The 27,613-nt window shown below is 35.0% G+C and overlaps 2 protein-coding genes across 2 annotated transcripts in view; one reads left to right on the top strand and one right to left on the bottom strand.

Annotated features, from left to right (window-relative positions):
* PSMG1 (proteasome assembly chaperone 1) lies at nt 1-27,585 on the bottom strand. Its single transcript, XM_074213867.1, has 7 exons — nt 27,298-27,585; nt 17,384-17,490; nt 14,679-14,830; nt 12,458-12,520; nt 11,584-11,782; nt 10,611-10,747; nt 1-93 (listed from the first exon to the last, which is right to left on the bottom strand). The coding sequence occupies exons 1-7, from the start codon at nt 27,444-27,446 to the stop codon at nt 19-21; spliced, it is 882 nt and encodes a 293-aa protein (XP_074069968.1). The 5' UTR covers nt 27,447-27,585; the 3' UTR covers nt 1-18.
* Nucleotides 27,329-27,613, top strand: part of GRIK1 (glutamate ionotropic receptor kainate type subunit 1) — a 164,583-nt gene continuing 164,298 nt past the window's right edge. Inside the window, exon 1 of the mRNA XM_074213868.1 lies at nt 27,329-27,513. The gene's annotated coding sequence lies outside the window, so the exon portion shown is untranslated. The remainder of the gene's footprint in view (nt 27,514-27,613) is intronic.

Below are 27,613 nucleotides of genomic sequence, written 5' to 3'. Positions count from 1 at the left end.
CCACAACACTTTCAAAAATCATGTATAGATGTTGCTCTGAATTTCGTTTGTTGTCACCAGTTTCCTCAGGATCTCAGAACCATGTGAAACATTCTGCAAAGAGAAAAAGTTAAGAATAAAATGACGTATCATAATTTGATAAATTTTTTTCTCTCTCTCTCCCTGGCAGTGTTTCAAGTTGCCTAGTGGTTGTGGGTATTTTTTAAATTTAGTTCTTCATTATGAAGAACTCTTCCCTCTCACAACCTTCATTAGAAAAAAAACTAAGTTTAATCAAGTAAAACAAATTTTCATATTTAACTGAGTTAACAGTTATGTTAACAACTGAGATAAAGGAGGTTCATTATAAATTTCTAAGCACAAGAATATGATGTTTAAATATCATTAAGCAAATAACATTTCTAATCTCTAACATAGACAATACTGATCAAGACTCAATCCTAATGCTATTTTACATCTAAATGATACTTCAGATAACTATGGACCTCTTTCAAGGAACTAGACAAATTAGTAGAATATATATAAAACTTCCCAATAAAAGAAACCAATCAGCAAATAAGAAAACTTTTCAAGACTGTCAATTTTACTTTATTCAAATAAAGCATGGAATGGAAAAGATTAAAAAAGAAATACAAATGCAAAGTACAGTTAAAAAAATACTAGCAGTTTCTTAAAACAAAAGAGAAGACTTACAAGTCAGGAAGATCTGAGTTCGAATTTTATTTAGATACTTGTTGTATGACCCTGGACAAATCACTTAACTTTTCTCAGCCTCAGTTTCCTCAACTGCATTGGTGCTCATAGCATACTGTTACAGTTCAATGGGAATTGTACTTGCCATGGGAAGAAGGGCCTTGTCCAATCATTTTATGAGTTTTCCTGGTCCCTCCCCCCTTTCAAGCTTTCCACTTACATACCACTGCCAGAAGCCTAGGATGACTTTACCTTGAAGTGGAATCAATGATTCTTGAGTTCCTCCAAATTTTGAGGAGACCTCACTGCTCACTCTCACTGCTTACTCTTCACTATTGGCTCACCCTCTGACCTGGCCTATTTTCACATCAGTTGCTTAGCACCCTGGGGATAATGATAACCCACCTGAACTCATTCTTTAATGATTAGAATTCTTCCTCTCCATCCCAGTGATTCTGAAACCTTGGCTGTAAAAATTCTACTTAATCCTCCTTTGCTAAAAATTTTGCTTACGCCTTTGCTCCAACTTAATGCCAATTCCTGGCCCCTAAGTTCCTTTCAAGATCTCACTCTGTGCTTCCATGGGTTACAAGCTTGTTTTCATCTTAAATCTTTTCCTTTCCTACTTCTTCCATCTTCTTGCACCCATTGAGTCCTGGCTCACCCACTGGTCACTCTTTCCAGTACTTTTTGCACTTTCATTCATATTCCCAATCCAATAGTCATAGTAGGGGAGAGTACTCATTGTTCCCCACCTTTGAGATTTGTTCCATCTAGTTATCAGCTGTTTCCTATTGCTACAGGAAACTCTTTCCTCATTTCAGTACACCTGGCTTACAAACTGTCTCTCCTCCCCAATTCATGCCCTCATAGAAGAGGACTTCAATAAACATGTTAATACTTCCTTGAACACCTTAACTTCACAATACCTCAACTTACTCATTTCCCATGGGCTATTCTTTCCACCCCATGGGCTATTCTTTACAAAACTACTTTCTTCTTCACTTCTTTATGTCAATCTTTACATCTAAGTTATGGACCCATTTGAAGCTTCTCTTGATAAATCATGTGAGATGTTTGGTTTGGACCTAGTTTCTTTCAAACTGCTAGTTTTTATAAAACTGGTTCAAACCCCATTTAATTTAACAAACACTATGCTACTAAATTCATTTGCTTCTGTATGCTATATACTGAACCCTTCCACTGATCAATCTCTATTTCTTAATAAATAGTAAGTAGTTTTGATGATTACTGCTTTGTAGTATAGCTGGAGAACTGATATTGCTAGGTTGCTTTACTTTCCACTTATTTAATCTTATAAAATCTAGTTATTTTATTTTAAATTTTGTTTATTTATGGTAATAAGGTTAAGGGTGACTTGCCCAAGGTTACATAGCTAGGCAATTATTTAGTGTCTGAGCCCATATTTGTACTCAGGTCTTCCTGATTCCAGGACTGGTGCTCCATCCATTTACCACCTAGCTGCCCCCTCAATCTAGTTATTTTATTTAAATTTTTTTTTTTTTTGCAAGGCAAATGGGGTCAAGTGGCTTGCCCAAGGCCACACAGGTAGGTAATTATTATGTGTCTGAGGCCACATTTGAACTCAGGTACTCCTGACTCCAGGGCTGGTGCTCTATCCACTGTGCCACCTAGCCGCCCCTTAATGTAGTTATTTATTTTATTTTATTATTTATTTATTTATTTCTTCCTTCCTTTTAGATTTTTCAAGGCAATGGGGTTAAGTGGCTTGCCCAAGGCAACACGGCTAGGTAATTATTAAGTGTCTGAGGTCGGATTTGAACCCAGGGAGGTACTCCTGACTCCAAGGCCAGTGCTCTATTCACTGCGCCACCTAGCCACCCCCAATGTAGTTATTTTAAATGGAATTTCTCTTTTTACTTTTCCTACTAGGTTTCATTGATAATATAGAGAAATGATAATGCCTTATGTGGGTTATTTTGTATATTCAACTTTGCTGAAATTGATACTTACAGAACTGATTTAGTTGACTCTCTAGGGCTAGTTAAGTATACTATCCTATCATCTACAGAAAGCAATCCTCTCTGCCCACAATTATTCCCTCAATTTCTTTTTAATGTACTATCACTATAGTTAGCATTTCTAAGATTATTATCAAATAATAATGAAAATATAAATATCTTTACTTTACCCCTGCTCTTGCTGGAAAGACCACTAGATTACATATAAATTTGGTTCTTGGGTTTAAGAAAGTTTTTCTTGTTTTGTTTTTGCTAGGCAGTGGGGTTAAGTGACTTGCCCAAAGTCACAGTTAAGTAATTATTAAGTGTCTGAGGCCACATTTGAATCAGGTCCTCCTGACTCCAAAGCCAGGACTCTACCCACTGCACCACCTAGCTGCCTCAAAAAACTTTTAAATGAAGAAGAAATTCACTTATTCTTAGGCTTTCCAGTTTTAATGGGAATGAGTGCTATCTCATAGAATTTCTTTTCCTTTAATTTTTTAAAAATAAGACCAAATTTTTCTCTTGGGTCTGATTTCATTCTTATAAAAATTCTCAAAATTGTTAATTTTTTACAATAATGTTATAGCATTATTCTTATTTCTGCTTACTGTACTCTGCATTAACTCTTTCCATGTCTTTTTTGAAATCATCTCTATCTTACAACACAATAGAACTACATCACAATTAACCATCACAACTTAGTCATTCATTCAATTACTGGATATTCTCTTAAGGTTTCAGTTTTTTGCCATCACAAAAAAGCTGCTATATTTTTATACATCATAAACTTTTTTCCTCTTTCTTTGATCTCATTTGGGTACAGGTTAACAGTGGTAAAAGTGGATCAAAAATGTTTAATAATTTTTTATTTATAATTCCAATTTGCTTTTCAGGCCCATTCACTTGCCCATCAACAGTGCATCAATATGCCTTCTATCCTCAAGCATCATTTTCCTCTCTTGTCATCTTTGACACTGATGAGGTAGAATATAAATTCTTTAATTTCAATTTCTCTAATTAGTAGAAATTTGGAGCAATTTTTCCAAATGGCTGAAAACAAACAACTTTGAAAGCTGCAAGATCTATGATCAATACAATGATGAGAAGATTGATATGGAAGCATGCTACTCCTGAGGGAAGTAATAGATTGAGGGTCAGGTCTGAAACATATATTTTTGTGTAGTCACAGGGGAATTTCTTTTGCTTTCTATGTGATTTTTCTCCTGTTAGTGGAATGGGAGGGCGAGTAGAAGACAAAAGATTTTTTTTGCTACAGATGTGATAGGCTATATGCTTTCAAGAGAGGTTGCTATTTTTTTTTTTTTTGAGTTTTTGCAAGGCAAATGGGGTTAAGTGGCTTGCCCAAGGCCACACAGCTAGGTAAATTATTAAGTGTCTGAAGTCGGATTTGAACTCAGGTGCTCCTGACTCCAGGGCCGGTGCTCTATCTATCCACTGCACCACCTAGCCACCCCTGAGAGGTTGCTATTTTACTTAGCTGTTTTACTTTGTTTCAAGAGAAAGAGAAATTAATATGTAAGTATTTATAGTGCAAAACCAAAACTACAGCCATAAAACTGAAATTTAAAAAAAAATAGTAACTACAACCAGAAAGATTAAAAAAAAATGAAACAGTCACTTGGGAACATCTTAGTTGTGCCAGATCTGGGAATATTAAAACAGAAAGCATAAGACAGAAACACTGCGCAAGGTCACAGCTTCATGAAGTAATATTCAGAAACTGAAATACTTCAGAATTCCCACTCAACCTCTCCACTTCTAAACTCATGAATCACCACTGCAGCAACTTGTTCTGACACATCCTTCTCTTTTCCCTTATTCAAAAATGGCAGCAGGACAGTGAAGAGTGTCAAGAGCTACTTGAAGAGTGTAAGTAAGGCAAGGAGGAAAGGGAAAGAGATGACAGTACTCCTAAGCCACCTAGAGGAGAAGTGGTGAGGAAGTCTGGGCCTGAGGGAAAGTACACTAAATCTGAGGCGGGGAAGAAAGGGGGCCAGACTTCTTCCTAAGTAATTACTCTGGGTAGGAAGCAATTAATGGGATGCCTACTTTCTTTCTATCAGTCCTTTTTCTGGAGGCAGATAGCATTCTTCATCATGAGTCTTTTTGGATTGTCTTTGATCAGGGTATTGCTGAGAATATCCAAGGCCTTCACTGTTCCTCACTGTTATTGTGTATATATGTCTTGCTGGTTCTGTTCACTTTGTATAAGTTATGTAAATCTAGGTTTTTCTGAAATCATCCTGCTTGTCATTCCTTACATCACAATAAATATTCCACAATAATCATGTACCACAACTTGTTCAGCCATTCCCCAAATGATGGGCATCTCCTCACTTTCTAATTCTTTGCCACCACAGAGAGATCTGCCAAAAGTATTTTGTATACATTAAGAGCAACACTGTGAGATCATCAATTATGATGGATGCAGCTCTTCTCAGCTGTTCTGTTATCAAGGACAATCCTGAGAAACTTGTTATGTAATCAGAAAGAAAAAGGAAGAACCTATTTGTACAAAACATATATTTTTATTTTTTCCTTCTCTCTGGGATAAAAAATCCAGCAATGATATTGTTGGATCAAAGGATATGCAGAGTTTGGTTGCTCTTTGGGCATAGTTCTAAATTGCTCTCTGCATTAATGGTTGGATCAGTTCACATATTACCATTAAGTGTTCCAATTTTCCCTCATCCCCTCCAACATTTATAATTTTCCTTTTTTGACACATTAGTCCACCTTACAGGTATAAGGTGATACCTCAGTATTGTTTTCATCTTCATTTCTCTCATCAACAGGGATTTAGAACATTCTTTCATATGATTATAGTTAGTTTTACCGACTCCTATCCTTTGATCATTTATATTTATCAACTGTAGAATGACTTGTATTCCTATAAATTTGAGTCAGTTCTCTATAAATTTTAGAAATGAGGTCTTTATCATTTACTTGCTACTCCCCCCAGTTTTCTGCTTCCTTTTATTTTGGTTGCATTGGTTTTCTTTGTGCAAAACTTTTAAAATTTTATATAATCAAATGATATCACAAATGTGTGAATCGTATAATCGTTTAGACCTCATTTTGGTAGGTATGAAATGTTAGTATATTCCTAATTTCTGGCAAACTGTTTTCCAGTTTCCCCCAACAGTTTTTGTCAGATAGCAACATTTTTGTACCAAAATCTTTGAGTTTATCAAATACTAGATTATTATGATCATTTACTATAATGTATGTTGCGCCTAATCTGTTCCACTGATCCACCACTATTTCTTAGTCAGTATCAGACTCATTTTGGCTAGACTACCTTTCTTCATACTTTTTTTCAATAATTCCCTTGATTGTTTTGTTCTTCCAGATGAACAGAGATTTTTAAATGATTTTAGGTAGAAATGATTTTAATTATATCAACTCAGTACTTTCCAGTTATTTAGATCTGACTTCATTTGTGTAAAAATGTTTTGTGCTGCTATAGTTCCAGTACTTGGTGGAACCCTAACCCAAGCATTTTCTATTGTCTACAGTTATTTTAAATGGAATTTCTCTATCTCTTCCTGCCAATATTGGGGGGGGGGGGTGTTATTTTGTATCCTGCAACTTTGTTAAAGTTACTAATAATTTCAAGTAGTCTTTTAGTTGATTTCCTAGAATTCTCTTAATATATCACCTGATAGTTTTGTTTCTTCATTGCCTAGTCTGATTGCTTCAATTTCTTTTTCTTCTCTTCTTGCTAGTTACCATTTCTAGTACAATATCAAATATGGGAGTGGCTAGGTGGTGTAGTGGAAAAGCACCGGCCCTGGAGTCAAGAGTACCTGGGTTCAAATCCGGTCTCACTTAATAATTACCTAACTGTGTGGCCTTGGGCAAGTCACTTAACCCCATTTGTCTTGCAAAAATCTAAAAAAAAAAGCAATAACAAATATGGGTAGTGATAAAGGATATCCTTGCCTCACTGCTTACTTATTGAGAAGGCTTCTAACTTATTCTCATTATTTTTCTTTCTTTTCTTCTTTCCTTTTTTAAATCAATCTAATCAATGCTTGTTGATGTTTTAATAAATATCATTTTAAGCTAAGCTCCATTTATTCCTATGCTCACTAGTGTTTTCTTTTGAATAGAGATGGGTCTTATATTCTGGATCTATTAAGAAAATTCTTTGGTTTCTATTCTTGGTTTTGTTATGGAGATGGATAATTATGCTTACAGCTTTCTTAATATTAAAACAATCTGCTTTTCTGCATAAAACCCACTTTGACATAGAATATGATCCTTGTGATATATTATTATAATTTCTCCTTGCTAGGATTATATTTAAAATTATTAGATTGGGGTGGCTAGGTGGCACAGTGGATAAAACACAGGCCTTGGAGTCAGGAGTACCTGGGTTCAAATCCGGTCTCAGACACTTAATAATTACCTAGCTGTGTGGCCTTGGGCAAGCCACTTAACCCCACTTACCTCGCAAAAACCTTAAAAAAAAATAAAATTATTAGATCAATATTCCTTAGGGAAATTTGTCTTTCCTCTGTTTTAACTCTTCCTAGTTTGAGTTTCAGCAATATATTTGTGTCAAAAAATGAATTTGGTACAATGCTTCACTGATGTTTTAAAATAATTCATATAGTATTGTGATTGTTCTTTAAATGTCTGATAGAATTTATTTATGAATCATTTTGGCTCTGGGAATTTTTGCCTTCAGGAACTGATTAATGGCTATTTCAATATCTTTTACTAAGATTGAGCTATTTAAGTATTCTATTTCCTCTTCTGTTAATCTAAGCAATTTGTATTTTTGTATGTATTCATCCTTTTCATTTAGATTGTCAGATTTATTGGTATACAAGTGGGCAAAGCAGCTCCTAATGATAGTTTTAATTACCTCTTCATTGGTGGTAAATCCACCCCTTTAATTTTTTTTTTATTGGCAATTTGATTTTATTTTTTTCCTTTTGTTTTGGTCAACCTAACCCATGACTTATGTATTTTATTGGTTTTTCATATAATCACCTTTCAATTTTACATGTCAAATCCATTGATCTGCTCTTTCTCTATTTTATTGATGTAAACATTTAAAGATTATAAATTTTCCCCTTAGTACTGCTTTGGTTGCATCCCATAAAATTGTAATTGCTGTCATTTGAGGATACAGAGTTTCAGAGGCTTTTGCAGCAATGTTATTAATAAGGAAGTCTGAGAAAAGGTACAGGGAAGTCTGAGAAAAGGTACAGTAGGAATACAAGGGGAAGCAAGAAAGGGAGGGAAGAGACTTAAAGTAAAGACAACTAGATAAAAGTCTAGTTTTCAAGCAGATAAAATAACAGTGGGACTCAACTATATAAGGAAAAATAAAAGTAAAATCAACCATTAGAAAAATTCAAGATCCAGGCCCCTCAGTCAAGTTTTGGGAATATACAGGTATAGAAAGCTCAGAGGATTCCAAGAACAGTTCAAAATAAACCACTGACTCCTGCTTTCCCATAATCTAAGAAAAAAGCCTAGAATCTTATTGGATTCTTTATGTATCTTAAAACTACCTGAAAATTCTAATAGGCCCCAAACCTTGAAAAATGTAAAGTAGGTTATTGTATCAAACAGTCTCTATCCTTATGGTTCCATGCATCTGGAAATCACCTTACATAAAAATCAGTCTGGGTGGAGCCTTTGGCAGGCATCAAAGTGTGACCAGAAACAGTCACTGTTAGGGGAGCTACAAGCTCCTCAACTGGGCAGTTAGGTGGCCCAGTAGATAGAACACCAGCCCTGGAGTCAGGAAGACCCAAGTTCAAATCCAGGCTCAGACACTTAATAATTACCTAGCTGTGTGGCCTTGGGCAAGTCACTTAACCCCATTGCCTTAAAATAAATTTTTTAAAAAATTAAAAAAAAATCCATCGTTAATCTCTTACTGAGCCTTGGTTGCTACTGAACAGATAAGAATAAGGTCATATAATAACCCTCTACTGGAGTTGCCTATTGTGGGTTGGGTGATGCAAGAATGGGAAAAAGAAGGTCTATTATAATAAATTAGAAATCCCACTTGCAGTAGTCTCTCTGATGTTTGTCCTCTTCATAAATAGGTGATGTCCATGACAGAGACTGAGGCCTCTAATACAGAATGCCAAGACCCTGTCTCTGTTGGCTCAGTGGGCTCAACCATATCTACTATATAAAAAACTAGTTCCTGAGGAATGCTATTTTGCCAGGTTATCCAATGGTTCTATGCACAAGAACACACAACTGGACTTCAACAGTCATTAATTTTCAAGCTGCCATTGAACTTCAATAACTCAGAAAGAGATAGAATGCAACTTTGCCTTACTTAAATCCAGTTCATGTGCAAGTTAAGACATTTCTTAAGGTATCATTGGTCTTCTTTGAAAACGAAGGACAAACAACAATAATGCATTTAAATATAGTTTATATATAGTTGTCTCCTCCATTAGATTATGAGCTCCTTGAGCAAAGGACAGTAATGTTTACTAACTATTCCCAGAAAATTGGCAAACTATGTATAATATGTCCTATTACAAAAAAAAATCAAAGAAAAAAAGGATTTATATATAAATCAAGTCATTTAATATCTATTAAGTGACAATTACGTGCATGGTACTGGGGTATGCAAAAGGCAAAAACAGTCCCTTCACTCAAGGACCTCACACGCTCTAATGAGAGGAGAAAAAAAGCAAATACATACATATAAACTATGTATTTAATAGATAAGAAATGATTACGAGAGGGAAAGGCATTGGAATTGAGGGACTGGGAAAGATTTCTTTGAATTTTAGTTGGGATTTAAAGGCACCTAGAGAGGTCAGTAGGCAAGGATGGATGAGGGAAAGCATTCCAGGCAAGGGGGACAACGAGATAAAATGCCCAGAGCTAAGAGATGGAATGTTTTGTTTATAGAAAAGCAAGGAGGCAAGAGCCACTGCATCTAAGAGTATGTGGCAGGGAATAAGATGTAAGAAAACCAACCACTTTTATTTGATCCTGGAGGCAATAGGAAGCTACTACTGTAGTTTACTGAGGAAAAGGGAAGGAGGAAGATGGCAGTGATAAATATAAGGAACAGTCACTCAGTATCACAGTCATCTTTTACTTCCTCTTTGGAGAAACATAACTTTTCCCAGTTTGATATAACATATGATTTTCCCTTATTAATTCACATATTGGTCTAGATGTTTTATTCCATTTTATGTGTACCCTGTTCATATAGGACTATACACTACATTAATTGTGGGATCACAGATTTAAAGCCAAAAAGAAACTAATTTATAACCCTGTCTCTTCATCCCCGCCCCCCCAAGTGATGAAAATAAGGCCCAGAGAGGTTAAGTAATTTGTCCAAGATTAAAAAGGTATGGAAGTATCAAAGTAGGGATTTGAACTCAGGGTCCAGGACTTCAACTCTAACATTCTTTCTTCTTTGCTTCCACAAGTAGGAAAACGAGTCAAAGCACAGGCCTATGCACAATTAAATGCTTTTTGATGAAGATATCATTAGTTGAATACACTACTGGCTGTGGAGCTGATTTTTAAAAATTATGTCAGATGATCTTGGATCAAAACCCCAGAAATCAACAGGCCAACAAACCTTGTGAAGTAAGTCATTTTTAAAACAAGTGAACTAGAAAGTGCACACCAGAGGAAAAAGAGAGACAACGTCCCTGTGGATATGTTAATTGTGTGTGTGTGTGTGTGTGTGTGTGTGCACGCATGCCTATTTTTATGTGTATTTAGGTATGTTAAAATGCTATTAAGAGAAAAATAAATGCACAGAAAAATATGGGAGGAGCAAATTAAATATGTGGAATAGCAAGAGAGTTTAGCTTGTGTTGTTGCTTTTAATAGCATTTTAAAATAATACTAAAATACATTTTTATCTCATATATATGCAAGCAAATAACTTACCTTAACTAATCCTTTCAAGCTTTTTGAACCAAGTATTGGTTTGAAAGCTTCAATTGTAATCAGGTCTAGTTTCATTATATCAGTGTAACACAGGTATAGAATTGCTGGAATTTTCCAAACTTGACAGTAACTCAGAACTAAGGAAAAGAAAAAGAATGAAATTATAATTAAAAGTAAACCTTATAGATATTAAAGGTAAATCACTGAAATCCCATTTATTTTTGTGGTATGTATTAGCTCAAATAATAAAGATAATCTTAATTTACTTTAGAATACACACACACACACACACACCCCATCCCAGCACATTTATCCTCTTAATTTTTAACATTAAAATTAGATTGCATTTCCTTTGCATTGACTGACTGATACCAAAAATGGCTAAAACAAATGGTAAGTGGCAAGAATAAGCTACTAAAGATTTTTATCCTTTGTAAAACAATGGTATGTGTGAGTAGATGACATCTAAAATGCTATTCTTAAAATTCAGTTAAAAGTTCGTTAACAATTAACTATTACTCAAAATAGCAAAACAAACTGATATTGTCTTTCCCTTTGCCTCAATGGGCATATTATGTTTTATTAGGAAAAAACATGTATAGGAAAATAAATAAAAGATATGTACAAAGAAAACCCAAAATATTTTAATAAATATATTAGTAATTCATTTACTAATTTTTAAAATATATTAGTAATTGAAGGGAACAAGAAAAGCTAAGGGGTATGAGTAAGTTTACTATCATAAAGGTACCTTTTGTAAAATCTAAATTCTCAGAAGTGAACATCATAAGTTTATTTTATCCTCACTTAAGGCCCTAAAATCAGTTTTCAAATATATAATATGGTACTATGATTCAACAATCAATAACATTCTATTACTCAATATATCTCAAGAGATCACAAACAATGGAACATACCTGGGTTACCAAGCTAGAAATAGCAACAAAAACATTAAAAACTATTTAAAAATCACCTGCAGCAGGAAGATCATGTACAATATTTGGCTGTTCTAGGAGTGTACAGCAGACAGTATCTTGGAAACTTTGTGTTTTTAAGGCTTTCAGGAAGGGAGAAGGAAGGCTGCAACTCGATTCTGAAGTTTTATAGTCAGTCACATGACGAGATGTTAGAATAGTTATCTGTAAATTTCTCTTTGGGGAAGAACCAAAAACCTGGCACAGAAAATTAATTTTAATAATATCAACATAATTATAATATTTTGTCAGAAAACTGAGAACTGTATTTATTGTGCATCCATGCATGTGCAATATGTTTGTTTATGTAGTAATATGTTTCTTCTCTGTCATTATGAAAAGTAAGATTTTTGATGTATATTATTTTCTTTTTCTAAAAGATAGAACGATTGTTCTATCATTTTGGATGTTATCATTTAACTACTCTGGGTGTCTCAGTTTTCTTCATCAGGAAGATGAGTAAGCTGAAAGTAATGATTTTTACAGACTCTTAAATTTCTAATATTCTTTGACATTATGGATCACAAAGAACAGTTATTTACAAACTATGATTAAAATGAATATGACTTGTAAATAACCAATTTTCTTATTCTATCAGTCTTGCAATAAACAAAAGTGCTACTAACACAAAAATATTTTCAGCAAGATCTTAATTAGGAAACAGAATACTACTCATGCAAGTAATTCTCTCCACTATCTTATATTGTGGAAAAGAAATCTAATTATTTTAAAATTGGTCTTATCTTCATAATGAAAGATCACAAACTTTTTAAGGCCAAAGACCATGCCTATATTTCTTTTCTCCAGTGGCCCTAGCAAAATGCTGAGGAAACAATGATGTGCAAAAAATTTAATTTTTTTCTATAATTTTACCTTTTCAAGCCATTGATATTGTTGATCTTCAGCAACATAGCAACTGCACTGGCACAGGAAAACCTAAATAAATTTGAAATGTTTTGTTAACCCACTTATTTATATCCATGATCATATGAATATATAACTAGTACCATGCACAGTTGGCAAATACATATGCACCCTTTCTATTTGTTCTCAAGGATGCTAGAGGAGTACATTAAATTCCAAATCATAACTGATGCCAGAACTGTAAGCACTTTTCAGTTGACGAGACACTAAATTAACTAATGATGCTTCATTTTAGAAAACAAAGTTCTAGATATACTTGTGCACAAAATGCTTAACTATGTGCACTGAAGCAACCATATCACCTTTAAAAGGAGGCTGATTGTGAGCATTTTATTTCTTATATTGCCAAATCTTGTTTATCATTGCTAATTGAGGAATATAGTCTGTATACCTGAAACCAACAGTTAACCTTATTTAGTGGTAGGGGAAATTGCTGGATTTGGAGTCGGAGCAACTAGATTAAAATACTAACTCTGCCACCAGATGAGCTTGGCAAGTAGTATCACTTATTTGGACTAAATAATCAATATAACCCTGGCAGGTATGAATCTATGATTCTATGATTAAGTTCGTTTTCAAAATGGCCTTAGACACTCACTAGCTGAATGACCTTAATCTCTGTTACAGTTTATTCATTTGTAAAATGTGAATAATAACAACACCCCGTTGCATTGATCAAATAACATAATAAATGTAAAATACTTACCATAGTGTCTGGCACACACAGAGAATTATATAAATTATCATCACCATCAAAATTTATAAGAAACATTAACTAATGACAACTGATTCAGCTGCCACAGAATTCACAGAATATTTGCTTTGATCCCTTTAAGGTCCAACCATTAAATGATTGAAAGTAGACCACTAGAGGAAATTAAATGATTAATCAAATGGATATGGAATCTTATTGATTTGGAATTCATGGCAATGATGAGGATAGGGGACCAACTGATGGTTGTCTATCCCATGAGATGGTTATCTATGTTTTCCTACAAGTTTATCATAGAAGACTTACCCAACAACCCAGAAATCTTCACTTATTCCTTATTTTGAGACAATAGCAGATGAACATTTTGGCTGTCCTACTGTTATTCCTTTTATCTCACCTCATAACCAACCCATTTTTTTTCTTTAGCATACAATTCCTTGATAACATCTTAGACTTTTATTGTTCATAGAAGTTCTTCATTTGTTACATGTTGTGGCCTACTCAAACCCCTCAACATCTTTGTTTTTTCCATATGAAATTCATTTTATTTGGAGATTTGTTCTTCATGTCTCACTAACACATTGGACATGATGTAATGTTGTAATTTAAGAAATAAGCCTTTGCTTTCATGGGAAGCCTAGAGCCATAAAAGTAACTTTGCAAAGGTAATTCAATATGATCCTTGCTTTTAATCTTTAGAGACATTACATATCTCTTACAGGAGGCTATGTAATGTTGTGGGGCTTGATGCAATTAGCACAATATCATTTACATCTGATGCAACTGAAAAACCTCATCATTCACAAAGATTCTTTCTTGAACTCTGTACTGGACCTCTCTTTTATTGTAATGAACATCCATGCCAAATATAGATCTTCCTGTTTTTTTAATTATGTCTGATATTTATGACCAGAAGGTCATTGAATTAGATATTTCTATTGTTGTAATTTTCACAGAAGTGTGAGTAATCCTGATAAATGTGTTTGAATGGCAGACATACACAATCCTGAATTGCTTGATTAAAAAAAAAAACCTGAAGTGGCTAGGTGGTGCATTGGATAGAGCACAGGACCTGGAGTCAGGAGTACCTGAGTTCAAATCTGACCTCAGACACTTAATAATTACCTAGCTGTGTGGTCTTGGGCAAGCCACTTAACCTCACTGCCTTGCAAAAAAGCCTAAAAAAAAACCCCAACCCCAAAACCCCCCAAAAACAACCAAAGCCTTGTCTAGAATAAACTAGAATCTTAGGATATACATACGCATTCAGAATCCATATATAATGTGAAACTCTATCACTAGATGTGGGACTATTAATAAGTTACTAAATCTCTCTAAATTCAGTTTCTTTATAGTTATAAACCCAAAAATATTAAACTAAGGTTTCTTGTACAAACTCAAGTCTTTGCTTCTATTAAACCATATTTAAATTTTCATTTCAACACATTTGTAACTTACTGTGGGGTCTGACTTTAGACGGTAGAATACACAAAAAGCATCTGTTGGGGAAAGATTCGTTGTGTCTGTTGTTCTGCACCATTCATTCCATAGCTTAGTATGTCCAATTTCTTCCCAGCTTCCTGAATTCATGACAAATGAAGACAAAAATGCTACAAAGAAAAAGTTAATACACATTACTACTTTTATAACTTTATTGCATTTTACTACAATCTGAAAATTATTTTTAAAAATTTAAATATATTTAGTATAAAACATGAGAAACAGGATTAAACACTAGAAACAACAACAAACTAAAGTCTAGATGCCTAGGTTTTAGTTCAGGGTAGTGACCTCATTACTATGAGGTTCCTCATCCTCATTTGAAAATTGAATAATTCAGAGAAGATGATCCCCTTTCAGTTCTAATATTCTGATTCTTAGTTGATTATGTAGACTAAATAAATCATTGTCTCATAATTTTTCTACAAAGGAAAAAAATTGTTCTAAGCTTTAAATATAATACAATTGACAAAACAACAAAAAAAGTCTCACTGGAAGGTCTTTTTAGAGGTCCTCAGGGATCTATAAAAATCTGTGAAACTCAGTGGTTGAAACTCAGTGATTCCACCCTCTCTCCTGAACTTCAAGGTAAAGTACTCAGGGATAATAATGAGGGTCACAGGCAACCTCTACCCTTTCTAGTAACCTTCATCTTTCAGGTAGCAATATATTCTTCTAATCTACTCTATATGAGTCACAGCTACTTTTGGAAAGGAAATAGCACTGAGCCATTAAAGCAGTTATGTCCAATCTGTGACCCGTCTGCTTTGTGGTGGTGTTCTTAGGTGGTGAGTGCTTTGTATTCATGAATGAGTACTGAATTCTGTATGATTTATTGGGGAGTTTTTGTTGGGCAATGCAGCCCAGATGATCTAAAAGGTTGGACACCCTTGCATTAAAGAGTATACAGAATAATTGTTTCTGCTTGGCTAAGAAAGCCAATTCTAAAATTGGGAAATGATTTCAATGGCCTTCTAGTGTACAATCAAATACATTCATGAATAAGAATCACTTCTACAAACAGATCTAACATGGCTATGAAACTATGGTTAATGTATGTAACTGGGGATAAAAATATGTACACATTAACATGCTGAACCTAATTTTTTAACATAATTTAGAGAACTAAACTTGGATAAACTTTGGAGTGAAGCAACTACAAACTAGAGAGAAAGTTGTTGGAGGCAAGGTCCCTGAATGCAGTCTTTGCTCAAATGAACCCAGTGTCAACTCAGTCCACCCTATTTTTGGACAGATTCAATCACTAGATGAAGGGATCTAAGTGAGAAAAGGGGGAGAAACTGAAGATCCAAAGAATTTCCATTTTCATCTACCTCTCAGTCAAAATGGTGGCTCTCAATCTCATCTTCTCACTCCAAATATAGAGAACTTTCCATTTTACACACACACACACACACACACACACACACACACACACACACACACAGACAAACACACATAACTAGGAGCTTTTTTTAGGGGGGAGACCACTGACTAATTTGATTTTTTTAAAAAGTAAACAAACTAAATGATGAGCATCAAAAATAAAATTCAAAAGGTGAATTCAAAACCAATGATGCAGAAATAAATGGAATTATTAGGAACTATCTTCCCCAAATATGTCAATAAAATTCACAATATAAATTAGATGATTGTTTACAAAAAACATAAATGCCTTAATTATCATGCCATTATTTCAAAGGAATAATTAAAGCACTCCAAAGAATAATGGAAAGTCACATGATAGATGAAAGGAGTTGTACATTAGCAAATATGAACTATGTGAGCAAAGTGAAAAAGGAAATGAGTCAATTATATATCCAGAATGAGATACAATAATTGATAACTTAATGAGGAAGTTTTTGATATAACATAACTTCAACTTTGGTATTTATGCCTCCTCTATTATAGGCCCTTTATGAACAAAGGAAGAACAACTGTCATCAAAAACAAAATAACAAAACATCAATTTTTTCCATCGCCTCCTTACAGAAGATTAAAAATCCAATGTATTTCTTCATTTGCTCCAAGCTATTCTGCTTGGTTTCAACTCTACTACCACCATCATCATCATGCTCTGTGTGCTTTTTCTTTTCAGTTTCTTTTTGTGTATTGTTTTCCTCCCTAATAGATTTAAGGTCCTTAAGAGCAAAGGCTGTTGGTCTTTTTCTTATCTGTATCTTCAGTACTTTAGCATGGAACCTGGCATGAGGTTGGCACTTATTCAAGGGGATCTATGAATTTGGAAGGGGGAAAAAAATCTTTATTTTCATTAATTTCTAATTGAAATTAAGCATTTTATTCAATTATTTAAGTGAGAAAAGTCTATTTCACCAGACTGCCAAAGAGATCCATGACAAAAAAGCCCTTTAAGAAGCCATGGCCTAATGGATGCATGTCTAGGTAATGAGAAACCAGGAAACATAAGGAAGGCCATCAGTTTGTGGGGAGTCAATCTTTATCAGAAGATTTACGGTAAAGACAGAGATGAGAAAGTAACAAGATGTATAATAATAGAAAAAGAACTCATAAGATGGAGAATCCATGTTAAGTATGGAAAAAATTTTAAAATCTTATAATAATTACTATGTAGTAATTCTACACACGCATGCATATATATATTTTAATTTTCAAAATAACTGATTTTTTGCACTTCTACTTACCTACTGCATTATGTCCTATGGCCATTATAAAGTTTGAACATGGATATTGATCTAGTAGGGCAATTTCCAAAGATACATTTGTCTGAGTCTGAAGGACCTCTACTTCCCTGTTAATGAGAAAGAAGTGAAACTAAGGCAGCATTATTATTTTCATTAAATAAATGTTATAATAAAAGCAATTACTGACTATCACAAATTTGACTGTCATACTGTGACTCCTCAAGATACTTAAAGATACTTAAAACCCTGGTGGCCTTATCTATAAAATGGCAATTTACATCAGTATATTTGATAAGAAAACCCCAAATGGTGTCATGAGTTGGATACGACTGAAAGAAGTAAAAATAACAGCAAAAACAAGTAGACAATTAATATAAATTCATAGAATTACATGAATAATAAATACTTAACGGCAATCTAAGTAAGTCATAGAAAAAGTTGTCAAATTATAATAGAGATTTTAGTCTAATTTTTTTTAAAAAAAGACCTTGATAAGATTTTTAGAAGTTAAAAATCACAGATCTCTGGACATTCAAAGTATACATATTTCTCTGCACTGCACAGTATTATCATAAAACTAAAAACAAATGCAGAAAAGGAGAAATATGAAACACATCCTTTACTGACTATAATGCATCATAAAATATATTCAATAAAAGCTTAATGAAGGATTAAAAATTAATTGGAGACTAAATAACTTAATCCTAACAAATCATAGAAACAGTGAAACATGCTTTTAAATGACAATGATACAGTAAAATATAGAATACTTAGCCAAAGCAGTCCTTAGATTAAAGAAAAATTTATATTTCTAAACAATCATGACTGAAAAAGAGAAAGATCAATCAACTGAACATGCAACTACAAAAAATTAAAAATCAAAACAAAATTATCTCAAAGAAGAGTTTAGCAAAATGGAAGCAACATAATCTCAGAGAGTTAATAAAAACTAGGAATTAGTTGGTTGGGGGAAAAACAATAAAATACATAAATCACCACCAAATTTAATTTTTAAAAGAGAAAAATCAAATTATTTAATAAAGAAAAAGGGGCATTCAGAAAAAATAGAAATGTGTCCTGCTATTTACCAATAAAACTAGCAAATGAAAAATTTACACGAATTTAAAATGTCCAAATTAACAAAACAGAGAATTTAATAAGCCAATATCAGAAAAAGAAATTCAAAGATTCCCTAAAGGAAAACTCCAGAATCAGATGAATTACTGACAGTTAATTCAGATAACACACAAATTGTAAGGAAAAAATAGAAAAAGAATTATCAATTCTTCTCTAATATAAATATGATCCTGTACCTAACACAGGAAGACCCAAATCAGAGAAAGAAAATTATACACACTCACATCTTTCTTTATTATGGTAACCAGTAACTAGATTAAAAATCTAGCATTTTATCTAATACAGATAAGCTAAAGGCCTTCCAAATAAGATAATGATGTTCGGTATCAATGCTGTCATTTGTAATATTGCTAAAGTGCTAGCTACAATGGTAAGACAAACAAAAGAAATTAAAAAAATAAAAAGGATATTTTAGATGATGATAATAATGGTTTACTGCAGTAGAATCAAACGCAAACAGAAACAGCCTGATGAGCTACATACTGATTTTAAAAAATCCACAAATTAATATCTATTTTATATTGTGTTTTTATCTTTCCAAACATTTCCCATTTACATTTTAATCTGGTTTAGGGCTGCAAATGAATAAAGAGTCAACTTAAATCAAACAATGACCAGAAAAATTACAAAATAACTATACTTCATCTTTAATTTCTACATATTACCAATAAAACTTAGGGGGGGAAGAATAATTACAGAATGTTTAAAATAATTAGGGAATCTGCTTACCAAGACACATCAAAGAACTATATACAATCTCAAAAGACTTTTTAAAAACCGACTAAATGATTTTATTTATCCAGTGTCACTTTTTTTTTTTTTTTGCAAGGCAATGGGGTTAAGTGGCTTGCCCAAGGCCACCAGCTAGATAATTATTAAGTGTCTGAGGCTGGATTTGAACTCAGGTACTCTTGACTTCAGGGCTGGTGCTCTACCCACCGCACCACCTAGCTGCCCCTATCTAGTGTCATTCTAATCTAACTACCAAAAGAATTAGTTCATAGAGCAAGAAAAAAAATAATAAAATTCATCTGGAGGAAGAAAAAGTAAAAGAATTTCAAGATGAATAATGGAATAGAAAAAAAAAGTTAAGAGTAGCTAACAATACTGGATCTCTAACTATACTGCAAAGCAGCAATCATTAAACCAATCAAGGAGTTTTTAAAATAAGAGATATTGGGGGCGGCAAGGTGGCATAGTGGATAAAGCACCAGCCCTGGAGTCAGGAATACCTGGGTTCTAATCTGATCTCAGACACTTAATAATTACCTAGCTGTGTGGTCTTGGGCAAGCCACTTCACTCCCTTTGCCTTGCAAAAACCTAAAAAAAAACCAAAACAAAACAAATAAAAGAAGAGATATTGATCAGCACAATAACATATTGATGCACAAAACCCAACAGAATTGAGGACTATAACCTGAAATCCCCGGAATCCCAGCTACTGGTTAAGGATTCACCTCTTGAGAAAAAAAAAATGCTGGGAAATTTGAAAGGTAGTCTGGTGGAAATTAGGTACAAACCAATTTGAACTATATGTAAAAATGTATTTCAGTAAAAGATCATATCAGAAACAAAATAAAGGCTCACAGAAGAAACTACCTTTGAGAACTATTTGCTGACTAGATGGTGCAGTGGATAAAGCACTGGCCCTGGTGTAAGGAGGATCTGAGTTTAAATTTGGGCTCAGACACTTAATAATAACTGAGCTGTGTGGCCTTGGGCAAGTCACTTACCCCCATTGCCTTGCAAAAAAACCTAAAAATAAAAGGAAAAAAGAGAACTATTCACTTCCACAGAGAACTAATGCACTCTTGAATGTAGATTGAAAATACTTTTTTTCGATTTTATGTTTTTTGCTATTTACTACTGTTGTTTTTTAAACAATATGGCTAATATGGAAATATATTTTGCAAGAGGGGAAAAAAATAACATGAGATAGAAACCATGACTTGATAATGATGAGCAAATGGAGTTAAATCATTCAAATGGATTCAAATATACAATTTTGGTTCTTTCTATCACATATTTCAACCAAAACAACATATTGCAACAAAAGCAGAAGAAAATTCAGATTTGTAAAAAACATGAAAAATAATGTTACTTTTCTCACATTTTATTTCAGAAGTTATTTTTCACAAAAATGTGCTACTTTAACATATGATGAATTTATTATTTGATAAGTATTTTAAAAATTCATCAGCTTTATTTCTAATAAGGATAAAATGGGATATATTTGTATGTCAACAGCTCTTTGAGGTCTTTAATACATTTAAAGAGTGTTAAGAGGATTCTAAGATCAAAAACTGTCAACTTAAAAAGTTACCTGGGCCACTGAGATTTTAAATCATTTGACCAGAATAAAAAAAAAAATTCTATTTGTTAGTGGCAATGGAGTTGGCAGAGTTTAAGGATTTATTTGAGCTCTTCCAAAATAACACCTCAAAACAAATTCTAGAGCAGTAGAACCAACAAAAGAATGAGGAAAAACAAATCTTTAGCTCAAAACAAATTGGAAAGTTGGAAGGAAAGGTTTATCTCAATGAGATGAGAGTGGAATGCAGTCCAACAACCCAGCAGCAGGCCTTGTGAGTAACTGAATCAATGCTAGCAGCTTCTGGAGCTACTGGTCAAGAGACTACAGGGGGATCCTCTCTGCTGGTACTGGGTGGAGACTCTACAGACTCTTCACAGGTGGTGCCAGGCTGCAGTCCCGCTGTGAGGAGCACTAGAAGATCAGTGCAGAGCAGTCCCAGGGGAGCAGAGACCCTAGTCACATTTCTACCACTTTGGTTATTCACAGAGCAGAGCACAGGAGAACAGAGACCACAACTCTATTCAGATCATGCCATTTTGGAAGAACTGAAAACTTAGAGAACCCACAGTTAGGAAAGTGCTCTCTCCACCCTGAGAGTAAAGCCCACTCTTTAACATAAAGTTAAAAGCCAAGAAAAAGACTGGAAAATTAGGAGAAAAAAAAAGAAACTGACCACAGAAAGTTACTATGATGACAGGGAAGATGAAAATACAAACTCAGAAGAAAACAAGAAAACGACAAAGTCAAAACAGTAAAATGTGAAGTAGTCTCAGGTCTTGGAAGAACTCAAAAGTGATTTTAAAAACAAAATAAGAGGGGAGGCTAGGTGGTGCAGTGGATAGAGCATTGGTCCCGGAGTCAGGAGTACCTGAGTTCAGATCCAGCCTCATACACACATACCTAGCTGTGTGGCCTTGGGCAAACCACTTAACCTCATTGCCTTGCAAAAAAAATAATAATAATAAAAAAGGCAAAGAAAAAATTGGCAGAAAAAGGGGAAGGAGGGCACAGAGGCAAGATGGCAGACAAAAGATCAGCATTCACTTGAGCTCTCCCAAATTCCCTCCAAACAATTTCACAATAATGCCTCAAAATGAATTCTGCAACAGCATAACCTACACACAAAAAAGGTGAAACAAATTATATCCCCACAATTTAGAAGGTCATCAAGAAAGGTCTGTAGCACCAGAGTGAGAATCTGGAAAAGGTCATGTTTTGCAAGCTGGCAGCAGACCCCAGGGGAAACTGAATTGGTAGCTGTAGCTTTGAAAGCTCTCAAGTTATTAGGGAGAGATGTTGGAGGGCAGGAGGTTGTTAGACCAGTCAGGAGGGAGTCTGCTGGCACTGGATTCAGGATTCTGTTGCATTGCCCATACATGGCTCCCAGTCGAAGTCCCAGGGAGAGGAGGAATACTAATTCACTGGAGCATGTGGCTGCTGGGTTGTGAGGACCCTGGTCACCATTCCGGGGGAGAGAAGAATGCTTGCTCACAGACTACACCACTTTATTTATTTTGTGGTTTAGTTTTGTTCTGGGTTTTTTTTTGGGGGGTGGGGTTTGGTCTTCTTTTATAATATAACTCAAAAGGAAATAGGTGTTGAATGATTATCTATGTATTCCCTTATCAAAGTATTTAATTTAATGTTGGGGGGGCGAGAGATGGGAAGGACAGAATTTGGAACTCAAAATTCTAAAAAAATGAAAGGTTAAAGTTTTTACATGTAATTGGAAAAAATTAAAATATTAAAGTTAAAAACCCAAAACAAAGTTTCAGGTGGTAAATAATAAATAATAATATTTTATATATTTAAAGCTCTGAAAATATTGTTTTACAGGCAAGTATTCACAAATACTGATATTAATCCATAAGCATCTGATTTTAATTATACAAATTTATTACTTAGAATACATTTTAGGGGGTAGCTAAGTGTCAAAGCAGACAGGGCACCAGCCCTGGAATCAGGAGGACCGGAGTTCAAATCCAGGCTCAGACACTTAACAATTAACTTAGCTGTATGACCTTAGGCAAGTCACTTTAACACCATTGCCTTGCAAAAATCCCAAAACAAAAAAGTCATTTAGAATTCTATTATATTCTTCTCTTGATATTTGTCTTTTAGCATGGCATTACATTGCAGTTTAATCATTTCTAATTAAACATTAGATGGAAGTTCCTTGGTTTCACAGTTAAATGGGCTTTTGAAATATGGAAATTTCCTTTATACTTGAATGGAGGTCCAAACAACCTTTTAGTACTACATCATGAGCTCAAAAAATTTATCTGTTGCAAATTTACATGAGAATGAAAAATCTGTTATGGGGGAAAAATCCTAATTTGTAATTCAAATAACATTAGTTGTTGTCGAATTGACTTCATTACAATGTAAGCTTAGCAATAAATTTGTTTTTGCCTATAATTTTATACTAAATTCAATAACATTAAAAAGTCTATAGCAAAAGCTAATTTCCAAAGTATTTGATAGTAATGTTGAAAACTGGTTTTATTTGGAAAAAATTTCAATCTTGGCTCTTTTTTCCCTTTTTTCTTTATTGTTTTGACAGATGAATATGCACTAGCACTCGAAATAAATAAATGAAGTTATCAAGGCACAAGGAATACCTGGCATTTGAAAGCAGCAGCAGTGGGAAGATTGAGCTGTGACCTATATATGTTCATAACCTATGACCATACATAGGTCTGTAACTTTTTGAAAATGTAAGAATCATTCTTAGTTCTTGCACCATAAAAAACTGATCAGGCTAGAAAGTTCAAGAGCTAGAGAATACCAATTCCAAGACAAACAACAACAAAAAATCATGCCCAAATTTGCAGTATTTGCAGACTTCATAAGTATAAATAAATGTTCACACTAAAAATTTAACTATCACTTTCAGTTACTAGGGCTGGCCCTAGTCCCTGAGTCTCTAGGTCCTGAGGATCACCTATCATACAGTTATGTACATACAAGATATCTACATTGTAATTGGGAAGTAACTTCAGAGGCTCTATCTAAGAGTAGGGGAACTGAGACAGAATGTGAGACTTGATATGAGTCTCAAATGAAGTCAAGAGTAAAGTGATGAAGTGAAGCCTAATCTGTAAGAGCACAAGGCCAAGTGATGTGCTACCAGAGATGCCATTTTAAGTTAGTGATGATCTGAAATTGTGGCATTTGTTGATATTAATCTTGGTCTATTGGTGATAAAATCTGGGAGAAAATAGTTTTTCACTGATACCTTGGACAACTTTGGTTTGAATTGGCTAACATTTGAGATATTCCAAGACTACCTTGATTATATCAATGATCTATACCTGGAAGGGGGAGCCAAGAATAGAGAATCCCTGTTTGTCCTACATGGACAAAAGGGAGCTGCAGAACAAATGCCAAAAAGAGTTAAGTAAAAAGGTATAATGAGGATATGAGAATGCCATGTGTAAAGGAAAGCAAGTATGCCAACATAGCTAGAACAGAAAAGTATCTAAGAATACTAGAAAGAACCAACAGGGCCGGATATGGGCTCAGGTGCTCCTGGCTCTAGGGTTGGTGCTCCACCTGGACATACCTACAATTATTACTATTATTTTTTTAATTTTAATTTTTTTCTGTCCCCTTTATTGCTCAAGCAAGTCTATATTTTTTCGGGGGGGTATTTTGTTTACTCTTAAACAAGAATATTTTATTAATGTATAAAAAACATTTGTACAAAATGAGAATAAATATTAAATAAAAAAAAGAATACTAGAAAGGAAAAAGTGTTGTGTTGTAAAGGGTTTCAAAAGCCAAATAGAGTATTTTTATATTTGATTGTGAAGGCATTATGGTGTCATTGAAGTTTACCTCTATTCAGACATTCTCAAGGCAGTGTCCCTCCTTTAAGAAGCAAAGAAATAAGTGAGACAATTTGTAGAAGAGGCAGTGGTGAAGGTCATGTGATAAAGGAGTTCACTTCAACTGGTCCTGGTACTCAAGAATAATGAATTCAAGATATAAGCTGTTGGGTGTTATTAATCTCCAATAGGTGACCTGGACTGCACAGAAAAAAAGTGGGAAGTCTATAAATCACCCCCTTTTTTGTAATAAAATGCTCTGCATACATGTCCATATGAATTGATAGCCTCATTTACTCCAAGGAATACAAAGACTAACTGTAGGTGCTGTTCAGTTAATAAAATGCTTTTTAAAAATATTATGGTAGGGGTGGCTAGGTGGCACAGTGGATAAAGCACCGGCCCTGGAGTCAGGAGTACCTGGGTTCAAATCTGACCTCAGACACTTAATAATTACCTAGCTGTGTGACCTTGGGCAAGTCACTTAACCTCATTTGTCTTGCAAAAACCTAAAAAAAAATATGGTAACTCAATTTCTTTGTAATTTTTTGCATTTATTTTATCCATTTATAAGTAGTATTCTGAGCAGGAGTTCATAGTTCACCTCACTGTCAAAATGATCCAAATTAAAAAACGGGGGTCAAATTCAGATATGTGTAAAAAGTACTTAGCACAGTGGCTGGCATGGAGCAGGTATTATATAAATGCTTATTCTGTTCTCATACTATAGATATCTGAATTTATGACATCCTCATAATAGTCTGTATAATGAAAGCAAAGACCTGTAGAATTTATTAAAGTTTATATATCTCTGGCAAACTGTTCTTCAAAAAATAAATGCTTAATGTTTGTTGCATGGTTAAGTCTTAGAAGTCACCTTTATCAGTAATTCCTTAGCTTTTCTGAAAATAACTCAACATTGAAGTTCCCATAAATTTTTTAATAGGGGGATTAAAAGATGTATTTCAATATACAAAGGAAAATAGGACTTATCTAACAAGGTAGTAACAAAATTCCTCTACTTGTGAATCTGTATATTTTTTCCTTCTGAAACTGTTCAATGGATAATCTTTTTAGGGCACATCTATCATAACCTCTAATCCTTTTAGTTTCCTTCCTCATACTTTGGACGTGTCCCTGTTTGTCAATATCTCTGTGACATATGTCAGCAAAGCTGTAAAAAAAGACATCAGATAGGGTCTAAGAGAGTGTGGTGTAACTATTAATGTATCATTATGGACACCAATGTTCTATTCTGGATAGATTATTCTGTTGCTAACTGTCACTTGGATAAGACTTGGAACTAATGTTTAGGAAAATCAGAGTTCAAAAACACCCTCAGACACAATTCTGTAAATAAGGGTCCTCTCTTCCAAGGGCTCCAGTGATTGGTCCGTTTGTAAAGCTGTTTTATTTTTTTTAGGGGTTTTTTCCCAAGGCAAGTGGGGTTAAGTGGCTTGCCCAAGGCCACACAGCTAGGTAATTATTAAGTGTCTGAGGCCAGATTTGAACCCAGGTACTCTTGACTCCAGGGCTGGTGCTTTATCCACTGTGCCACCTAGCCGCCCAAAGCTGTTTTATTAAGAACAAACCGGGTTAAAGTCCTGTAAAAGATTGGGATTTAAGAATGGCTTGAAGTTTTTTTAAACCTTAAGGCAAATAACAGAGTAAGATGAAAATTTGTATTTCAAAGTGAGGTTCTACTAAAACTTTTTCATCTTAATTCATATGAACTTTTAGAAGGAGTATGTATAGACAGGACTTAGGAAGGAGTGGAATTTAATGGTATAATATAGTAAAAAGATGGAGTCAATGGGTGATAAAGGAGAGTACTGGGAGGAAGGAAAAGGGAGATGAAGAAGCTAAGAGTCAAGAAAAAGCTGTGGAACAGGGTAAGGCGAGGGGCAATGAATGAGCCTTCATTCTCATCAGAGGAGGAAATAACACACTTCATAGGAGGAGGAAATCTATCTTACCCTAGAGAAAAATAAGAAAGGGAAGGCATAAGGGGGAATGGGGGGAGGGCAGGGGGACTAGGTGACAGAAGAGAGGGAAGATCGAGGGAGAGAATACTCAGATGCAACACTTTTGGACAGGGCCAGGATGAAAGGGGAGAGAACAGAAGAAACGAGAGTGGGGAGGGACAGAGTGGAGGGAAATACAGCTAGTAATAGCAAATTGGGGGAAAAACATTGAAGCAACTTCTCTGGTGGATTTGTGATAAAGAGAGCAACTCACCCCAACAGATTTAAGTTCAATTATTTTTCTCTCTCTATTCTTGAGATTTCTCATCTACTTGGGGGGGGGGTTATGTTTATTCTCATGTTTACTCTTATAACATTCAATTTACATCAGTGTACGACATGGAGACTGTCAGACAGCTTTCTGGGGGTGGGGGGGGATTGTAGAATTCAGGGCCTCGCAAAAATTGATGGGTACGTGTTACTACTGTATAGAATAGGAAAACAAATAAAACGATATATTTGTTATTGGAAATAAAAAGCCCTTTTGCACGCGGAGGGGCAGGCGCCGCCGCCGCCGGCTCCCCTTGCGCCCAGCGGCGGGCCCGGGCGGGCAGAGGCGTGCCCCCTCCGCGCCGGGCGCAGGCGCAGGCGCAGGCGCGCGGCCTTACCTCTTCCTCCGCAGCGCTCGCCGGACTTCCCGGTCCTCCGCGTCGTCCCGCGCCCAGGGCGCCTCCTCCGCCTCCGCCTCCTCCTCCTCCTCCTCCGTCACGGCTCGGGACCGCGCCTTCACCACCTCGCCGAAGAAGGTGGCCGCCATGTCCCCCGCGGAGCGGCGGCTCCCGCCCCGGAGGAAGCCTTTTTTTTAGTAAAAGACTTTATTTCTTGTGAGTTTTTACAATTTCCCCTCTCTAATCTCGCTTCTCTCCCCCTCCCCCCCGCGAGGAAAATCCGGAGCTTTAGCCTCGGCCTCGCAAGCCCCTCCCC

Source organism: Macrotis lagotis, chromosome 1 (genome assembly GCF_037893015.1).
Source record: "Macrotis lagotis isolate mMagLag1 chromosome 1, bilby.v1.9.chrom.fasta, whole genome shotgun sequence".
Taxonomy (NCBI): Eukaryota; Metazoa; Chordata; class Mammalia; order Peramelemorphia; family Peramelidae; genus Macrotis; species Macrotis lagotis.
Note: the sequence above shows the minus strand (reverse complement) of the source record. Positions and strands in the feature narration are given on the sequence as shown.